The sequence below is a fragment of the Barbus barbus genome (assembly GCF_936440315.1).
Source record: "Barbus barbus genome assembly, chromosome: 32".
Lineage (NCBI taxonomy): Eukaryota > Metazoa > Chordata > Actinopteri > Cypriniformes > Cyprinidae > Barbus > Barbus barbus.
The window spans coordinates 14286275-14296147 of NC_136760.1; the positions used below are offsets into that span (position 1 = coordinate 14286275).

Sequence of the window (9873 nt, forward strand, 5' to 3'; positions counted from 1 at the left end):
AAAAATACATTTTGATCCATTGTTTTTTTTTTTTTTTTGCTTCTAATGTCTTTACAACATTGTGACTCTATATACAGATTAACTCCTCAGATAGAAAGAGTTCCCTTCAGATTGTTTCATTTAAAAAAAAAAATTAAAATATATGTTTTTTTAAATGAAAATAAATTAAGATACCCAGCCATGTTAAACTTCTTTCTGGGGAATTATCTTATTCTGTTGTTGAGTATATGTTATTTTAATATTAAATATTAATGTTAATTGTTAAATATTCAATGTAATTGTTTTACTGCATTTAAAGTCATGCTTATTTTTGAACAGATGATGGCTGATATTTCTAAACTTAATTTCCGAAGTATTCCAGTTGGGATTTTCTCTAGAAGGATCAGTTCTAGTTGGAATTCAATCTTGATGGAGGTGGTCTGGTGGTCTGGGCCCTGCACTGGTCCATCACACGGGATGTTTTAACAACTTCAGACACTTCTGTGTCCTATAGATAAAGATTTTTAAAATGAAAACCAGATTTCTTTTTGTGATATGAAACTCTTAATAAAAGTGGCATTTTTTCCCTTCCCTCATCCATTGCTTTTGCTACTCAGTAAGTACCCTTTATGTCGCTATATATATTATAGTTATATAATATACATTTTTTGCCCTAAATAAGAAAGTTACAACAGATTGAAGCAGATAATTGATAACAGCCAATTAAAGATTGCTTAAAAATACAATAAATCAAAGAAATAAGATAAAAATGTTCTTAATTATATCTATTTTGCAAGTTGTTTTTCTCACGTAATAAAGTTTTTTTGACGGTTACGTCCGACAACCATGTCAGTGAAGAGCTGAAATAAAGGACTAACTCCTTGGGGGACCTTCACAAGAATAAATGCAAAGTGAGACATTAAACCAATTAAAAACAATTTCTTAGTCATAACGCAGTTCTTAGATTGAAGATTCTTATTCTGAACCTATCCTGAGCGAACTGATTTTGACAAAGGCATTCAGTCACGCAGATTTGGAGAGCTACATTCACTCTTCATTTTTTTTTTTATTGGCATATGGTTCCATGAACCTTTAACATCCAAGGAATCTATGCATTCCACAAAAGGTTTTTTAGTGAAAAAAATAGAACTTTTAAGAACTGATCACTGAAAGGTTTTTTGGGGGAATCAAACATTTCTCCTGTCATCAAACACGATTCTTCTACATCATCGCTGTGAAAAACTTATGGAACCTTTACTTATAAGAGTGTTCCATATCTGCAAGATCTGGTGAAGACGGAATTATCTAAGTGGAGTTCAGGATGAAATTCCATCAATGTCAGAAATTAAAATTTGCATTACTGCACAAATAAATACATGCTGTATCTTTTTTACACTATATATATATAGTGTGCAGCGTTTCCTGATCCCAAAGGGATGGAGTGTTTTATACAGCTTCTGTGAAATGCATGAGACTGATCCCATTTTCCATTTGATCCTCACCGCTTTCCGAGAGCAAACCAGGATGTTTCAGTTACATCCCATTTGAAGGTGGAATGAGGAGTGGCCAAGATCATCATGAACAGTCTTGATGCTCAGCAGCTCAGAATGGAAACTGGTTACCAAGACAATCCCAAAGATGCAGTATCTGTCCTTCACCCTGCCAATGGACTCCATGTTCATTTCACATCATCTAGCCTTGCAGATAAGATTCATTGTTCATATTTTCAGACCTGTTTAGTTAGATTTTTTTTTTTAAACAGAGTGCACTTAGAAACATATTGCACTCGAATGCTCTGTATGAATACAGTACCAAGAAGGAGGAAATTATTGTAACATTCAAATAAAATGCAGATTTACTGTTACATTGGCTACTATTTATTTTAACATATGATTGTTGAATTTCTTTGCATTTGGAATTTGTAGGTAGCCTATTTGAGGCATTACAGTTATGCTCGAAACTAGTGCCTATAATCTAGCTTCCACTAATGTCAAAAAATCAATTTTTCCATGTATTACAAAAATACAAATGTCTCTTCACTCTATTCTGTAAAGCAAACCATGTTTTGATGTTTTGTTGGGAATAGTTTTAATTTAATTAGTTTTTTCTTCAGTTATTATTATTATTATTTCCTGTGTCCTCACTTTCTTTAGGATTCTATTAGTCTTTTATTTACCAGCAATTAATGACTTTTTTATGGAAATTTAACAGCTTAAATATCATTAAGTGCTTGTGACAAAATTCAGCTTCAGAATGTCTTCAGAAGATATAATGACAACATTAAAAAAAGTCAGAATTTTATTGAAATACTTTTTTTTTTCTTTTTGTTTGGCAAGGAAAAAGCCTTTAATAGCAGCAGTATTTTTAAATGCATAAGACGGAATGAGACTCCAGGAGGTTATATAGCTTAAAGTCAGTCTTCAGTCTGACCCTTTAGTGAACTGTTTGGCTGTGCTCTGGTGACCCCCTCCTGCGGTGCTCACGGTTCAAACTGCGTTCGCGGGTCTATATGTCATGTAAACTCATAAATCAAAGACAAATTCACTACCTATAGCTGTGCCACGTGTCGCTAATGTGAGTCATTTAATGCGAGTAAACAACAACAGCTAGAGTAGCTCCGGCAGGCTGCGTATCCTACACAAAGGTAAAGGTGCGCGGGTTATAATCTGATAGCTGCTGACATTGAATATTTTTATATGATCGCAGGGTATATAAAGTAGCTAATTTACCCTGAGGGTAGAGACATTTTTATACATGGTAATCGAAAACGATTCCGTTTCATCATAGGTGCGAATTATGTGGGGATGGGGGAGGGGGGTCTAACGCCCCTAATTAAGGCTTGAGTCCTCAAGTACATTTTCCGTATAAATATATGTACACTTTCAAGCATAAAAAGTTTACAAGCAAGGGCGCACTAAATAGAGGCTTGCGAACGAGGTAACAGTAACAACAGCTGCTCGAAAACGGCATTATTTGTCTCTTTATTAAACATTTAAATTGACATGTTTATCATAAAAGTGTCTCTTAACAATTTGGGTTGCCTGAAAGTTTGCGTCCTGAAAACTGCTGACAAATTCATTTAAAACTTCGAACTTCTCTTGAAATCATTATAAAGCTTGCAGACTACTTTTCACGGCCGTTTTGTATATCTAAATATAGCCATGATGAGGATGGAACTGATAAAAGCGACGATCTACTCTCGCACACCAGTGAAAGGCTGTTTATATCTTGACCCAATTAGAACATTACTGTAAGTGGCTTTAATGATGCCCTTGATTTGATTGCGCAGAAGATGGCAGTGTGGATAATTACTGCTGCTCGGGCTGCGTATCTCGTTATTTGATGGACAGTGAGCTTGGCGAACTTGAGGAGTTCACAGAGATGTCAGGGTCCGCGCTGCAGGGTCACCAGCGGGTCACCAGCGCACTGAGAGACCAACACAAACACAGCGCTGGATATTACAGCTCACCCGTGCCATGTATGGTCAGAGATGACTCTCCAAAATCGCTATTAAACATCGAAGTGAGAAATAAATAGCGGACAGCGTGGATGCAATGCGTTTAGGCAACTCCCTTTGGAGTAGCCTATACTTTTAGTAATGGAAGCTCTTACTGCATGATTTGGCTCAATTTTGTGGTGAAAATAACAATCAGCGCAACGTGAACGGGAATATATTTAGACTGAAATGATAAAGAATAAAACAATATAAGATTCAATTCAGTTCCTTGTTCAGTTTTATTTTCAGGAGTAGTTGTTTTAATCCCACAATAAGCATTCCCAGCTCAGCTAAATCATCATGTTTTTGCATTATGCAACCAACTGCAGTCTTTTCCATATATTTCCAAATGTATTTATATTTACAGTTATTTATTATTATTATTTGCTAATAAATATTGCACAGTTGCAACGGAAGGTTGCAAAAAAAAACTGTGTTCGTGTTTTCTAGGAGACCTGATACATTATTAATAGAACTTTTAAAAATTGTATGTATATTGCATGTGTATTGACATGTTTTATGATTCCGTTCATGATGTGACATAGCCTGTATCACATCTTTCAGAGGGCTTTAAGCAGCTTTATATGTTGATATAAAATCTATTTCATTTACAGTTGGCAATTCTTTTTGTAATGTAGCTATAAACAACTTAACCGAAAAGTTTGGTCACAAATGTTTCCAGTGGATTAAATGGATTAAAGTACAACACTACACTTGGTAATATCACAGTTTACATATTGGATATAAAAAAAATAAAATAAAAAAAATACCAATAATAAAACACTATTTGAGAGCTAAGAATTTATACAAGCTTTCTTCGGTGAAATATCCTTGAACTTCAGGTTGCATTGCTTTCGGCCCAGGTTAAAAGAGTTTATTAGGTTCGTCAAAGCATTTCACACTGCTATGACTCTGGCGAGGGAAAACAAGTCTCATATGTGCACAAATTCACAAATAAGGACAAGTTTGAAGGTTTGCTCAGGGCATTTGGCACGGTCAGGTCATGTCGAAGAATAAATATGGCAATGGTTGTGTAATAGGTTAACATATGAACATGTTGCTTACACAGACACATGCCTAAAATACCCTCAAACATAGATATGTCACGCGTAAGTTTTCCCCATCCCATCACACAGGATGAAAGGTGAAATGCAGGGCAAGACACACATCAAAGAATGAAGAGAGGGAAAAATTTGGGGCCATCCTGTCTCTTTAACTGACTGACTTCCCAGCTTGTTTTTTCCAGGTTATGACTGTCGTAAAAACAGTAATTCAGACTGTGGGTGTTTGCTCTTCATGTACTGGTAACCTTGCTCTGCTCCGTCACTTTTTAAGCTGACCTGGGTTTGAACCCACAGCGAGACAATGATCATATTTATGATATTACTGCACACTCTGCTCCACATGAAAACAGGGCATAACAGCTATGGCACGGTTCCAGGTTAAAGTCTAATGTGAGATCAGATCCAGCAACACAGCCCTGACAAATGTCCTAACTTATTTTAATCACTGACCTCAACAACTTAAATATGTCTAGGTTGATGTACACAGATTTTCACTATTATATTGTGAAAACTATATTGATATTGTAATCAGAACCTGATAATAATGACTCAAATCAACTATTTTTACAGCAAATCATCTATAGGTTTCTATATAAATAGAAACTCAAAATCTACAGAGAGCATAATAAAAATGTAATAAGAAATATTATACTTAATGTTTAATATTAAAAAATATTTTTCCATTTTCCATTCCATACGTGTAGATAAGCTTTCTAAACTCTGTAATGGCCTTTTAAGGACCCCCACGCCAAAGAAATACAAAAAGAGGGACATTTAAGGGAATTAAAATGTAAAAGTAGAGCTTCACAGTTAAGCTCCTCAATTAAATCCTCTACGGCGTTTCTGATGGCACACAAGCCCAGAGCAATGAGTGTAAACGACGGGAATATTGGCAACAAAAGAGCCTCGGATGCTTTCTTTTGTGTCGGGGGAATTAACACCTTTTCAAAGTGAAATCTCTGGATTGTCTGCCTGCTACAGGAGGTGGTATTAAAATGTGCCTATAACAAATGGTTCAGAGTTTGGAGCAGCTTCTGCCCTGTGGGCGGGGCGAGATGACACCACAATTAAAGATGAACTTTGTGTGAACTAATTTATCTGAGGAAGGTAACAGGAGGAGACCTGCGCGCAATGGATATATAAGGGCGCACAAGCGAGGACGCCTTCAGTCTGTGCGTAAAGACGCGTCTCCTCTCCAGAAGCTCTTTTGCGATCTTTGCGCGCTTCACCATGGGGCTGTACACGCTCATAGTCACCTTTCTCTGCACCATCGTGCTCCCCGTGTTGCTCTTTCTCGCCGCGGTTAAGTTGTGGGAGATGTTATTGGTTCGCCGGGTCGATCCGAACTGTGGAAGTACCCTGCCGCCAGGTACCATGGGCTTACCCTTCATTGGAGAAACGCTCCAGCTGATCCTCCAGGTACGCGTGCGCTTTTAGTGCCATTTGTACAAGTTCAGTCGAATGTGCTTATCTGGTAGCTAAATGCGATGCCCTCTAATGTTTTGTTGTTTTAATAACGGATAAATGTGGAGCAAAATGTGCGTTTGGAATCTTTGTGCCAATAACGCGTTTTCCTTACACACAGAGAAGGAAGTTCCTCCGGATGAAGCGCCAGAAATACGGATGCATCTATAAAACGCACCTCTTTGGTAACCCGACTGTCAGGGTGATGGGAGCTGATAACGTGAGGCAGATTCTGTTGGGCGAACACAAGCTGGTTTCTGTTCAGTGGCCAGCATCAGTGAGAACTATACTGGGCTCTGACACGCTCTCCAATGTTCATGGCACTCAACACAAAAACAAGAAAAAGGTAAGCATGCTATTTTTGTGTTTTGTATATTAAGTTACATTAATGATGTGAATTGTAGTATTTGGTAAATTTCTTTCAATATTACAACAATGTTCTCTGAGGAACTTCTGCAAGAACTTTGTCAGTTTGTCAGTCGTTCCTCCTGTAAAGCCATTACGTTTGAAAAGTTTTGAGGCACTTGAGATGTTCTTTGATTGATCAATGGAATATTTGAGGCATCTTCAAAAGTTAGCCTAGAAGTTGCAGATTTTTTTAGGAACTTCAGATGGTTTCTCAAGAATATTCTCATGTTTACAGTGTCAATCTTAAACTTTCCAGTAAACCCCAGATTCATTGTTTGCATTGAAATGAGAAAAAAAATGTTTGCGAAGATGCACTGATTTTTTTTTTTCATATATAATGTTCTGCTTAGGCCATTATGAGAGCATTCTCAAGAGATGCTCTTGAGCACTACATTCCAGTTATCCAGGAGGAGGTGAAGAGTGCCATACAAGACTGGCTGCAAAGAGATACATGTGTGCTGGTTTACCCAGAGATGAAGCGACTCATGTTTCGTATAGCCATGAGAATCCTTCTCGGTTTCAAGCCTGAGCAAATCAAGACAGATGAGCAGGAACTGGTGGAAGCTTTTGAGGAAATGATCAAAAACTTGTTCTCCCTGCCTATTGATGTTCCCTTCAGTGGCTTGTACAGGGTAAGTTACTGAAGAATGACAGTCTGAAGATGCGTTTTCAGTATGTGAAATAAACGTGAGAAAATAACAACCTGTAATTTGTTTGGCAGGGTCTGAGAGCACGCAATTTCATTCATTCCAAAATCGAGGAGAACATCAGGAAGAAAATTCAAGATGATGACAATGAAAACGAGCAAAAACACAAAGATGCTCTTCAGCTGTTGATTGAGAACAGCAGGAGAAGTGATGAGCCCTTCAGTTTGCAGGTAACTATTTCTCATTAGACTTATCAGATATTAAGTAAGTGACATCCAGTCAGGGAACATCAATAATAAAGTGTGTTTCCCTCAGGCAATGAAAGAAGCTGCTACTGAGCTTCTGTTTGGAGGTCACGAGACCACAGCCAGCACTGCAACCTCACTGGTGATGTTCTTGGGTCTGAATTCAGAAGTGGTGCAGAAAGTCAGAGAGGAGATTGAGGAGAAGGTATGATCCAAAACTTTTAACTTTTGAGTTCTTCTCAATTTGGAGGCACGTTTAAAGCAATGTGTGGGCTAATGGACAAATTTTTATTCGCAGGTTGAAATGGGCATGTATTCACCTGGAAATACATTAAGTATGGAGCTGTTGGAACAACTGAAGTACACTGGATGTGTCATTAAAGAAACTCTTAGAATCAACCCTCCTGTCCCTGGAGGCTTCAGAGTGGCACTCAAAACCTTTGAACTGAATGCAAGTTGAATTTTAAGGCTTGATCATTAATATTCTAAATGTTCTCCCATGGTGTATTTCACACAAAATCTTTCTTTAATTTTCCTTCAGGGTTACCAGATACCCAAAGGATGGAACGTCATCTACAGCATTTGTGACACACATGACGTTGCTGAGGTGTTTCCTAACAAAGATGAGTTCCAACCAGAGAGGTTCATGAGCAAAGGCCTGGAGGACGGCTCCAGGTTTAACTACATCCCCTTCGGAGGCGGTTCCAGGATGTGTGTGGGCAAAGAATTCGCCAAAGTGTTACTCAAGATCTTTTTAGTTGAGCTTACACAGCAGTGCAATTGGATTCTTTTGAATGGACCCCCGACAATGAAAACTGGGCCGACCGTTTACCCAGTGGACAATCTCCCCACCAAGTTCAGTAGTTACGTCAGAAATTAGTCCTGAACTAACATAAACTTTGTACATATGTTTTTTAGATGAGCTGTGATGTATTGGATATTTTATATTTTGTTTATATAAAAGATGTGTATATAAGTCTATACAAGAAAGCAAAAGCGAGGGCACTACTTTTTCATGGATCACTGTAATTCTACTCCCATTCAGAATTACTCCCATTTTAACATGATTTTAGAAAAATCATGTTAAAATGGGAGTATTAAATATAATATTTATAATGTATATTTATAATGTAGTTAGTTGCTCTTTATCATATGGGTTTTATTTAATAAAACAAGTTTTTAAATTTCAACAGACTTTTCATTACTGGCAATAAGTCGATGCTAATAGTAGAATTTTATTCACATGCAAAGCATATGCAAATTTTAAGACTGAACATTCTGGACAATGTCCTGATCCTTTCTCATGTAAAAAGTGGAATCCGTATGTTGCCTGAAAAGGTCTTCTAGGTAAACAGGAACACTGAGATCTTATTGGCAACTAAAGCATTATGAAATGCAAAGTACCTGGAGGCCCTGACATTAAAGAAACAGACCAAATGTGGGTCCAGATAAGGATGATGGTTTTGAGTCAAACAGTTTGAAGAGATCTTTGTCACAGAAAACAATCCTTGCCAATTAGATTAAACATCCAAACAGCTCTCTGTGTCTGGAAGTAGATGGATGTGGAACAACGTCTGTTGTCTTAGTAGAGCTGTGAAAGATTCCAGCTTCAAGTCATGGCACACATACAGAGTAAATATAAAAATAATATTTCAAGACAAATATTTTTTGGACCAAAGCAACTTAGATTTACTTGATTATCAATACATTATTTTTTTTATTTTTTTTAGAAAAATCATGTTAAAATGGGAGTATTAAATATAATAAATCAGGCTTTTGTGGAATGTTTATTTGTCCATCTCTGAATTATAATTATTGCATTGCTGTAAATGTTTTAAAAACTACAGAGCTTTGATCATGAAACTAAACATTTAAAAATAATTTTACTAAGATTACTGGGAGATATAGAGTGGCAACTGATATTTATATACATTTCATGAAAGTATAAAGATCTCATTTCATCATTACAAGCTACCAGAACTTTTTGGCCATATAAATATCAACAAATTGCATATTTTTGCAGTTAGGGACTCTGAATAAAAGTGAGCTCCATATTCTCACTATATGTGAGCCTTAAAAGTCTGTTTTTTGGCAGTCTTTTTATTATTATTTTGCTAACAATAGCATATGATTTAAAAACAAAATGTCTAAAGGTTCAATAAACTGTTCCATAAAATAAAAAAAATCATATGTCAGACTTTACAGGGTTATCTACTGAACTATCACTTAACATGTGATTGCCTTAACATTTTTACTATAAGTTTAGAAATATAAGTAAAAACTAAAAATTTTTAGACTTCTTTCCACATGTTTGTAGATAAATAGAAATCATCATTCAAGTGTTACTGTGGGAGGAAAGTTATGCATCTGTTTATTTTATTTTATTTTATTATTACTGGTGCTGTTTCTCTGTTTTGAGTAATAATGCAAACGAAAAATGTTACAGTATAGTTGTCTTTATTGTTGTCCTATAGCTTGTCTCGAAAGCTCATTACTCTGCCGTATGGTTGTTCTAACGACCCCCATAGGCGTCCCACGTAAGCTGTTGCAAATTTGCGCAAATTCATTAC

General features: G+C 36.6%; 1 protein-coding gene across 1 annotated transcript; it reads left to right on the top strand.

Annotated features, from left to right (window-relative positions):
• Positions 1–5769: 5769 nt before the first annotated feature.
• LOC306852170 (cytochrome P450 26A1-like) lies at positions 5770–8183 on the top strand (the record flags this gene model as incomplete). Its single annotated transcript, XM_079388841.1, has 7 exons — positions 5770–5958; positions 6125–6349; positions 6762–7043; positions 7133–7288; positions 7374–7508; positions 7602–7754; positions 7845–8183. 7 exons carry the CDS (start codon positions 5770–5772, stop codon positions 8181–8183), a joined length of 1479 nt encoding a protein of 492 aa, XP_079244967.1.
• Between the last annotated feature and the right edge of the window lie 1690 nt (positions 8184–9873).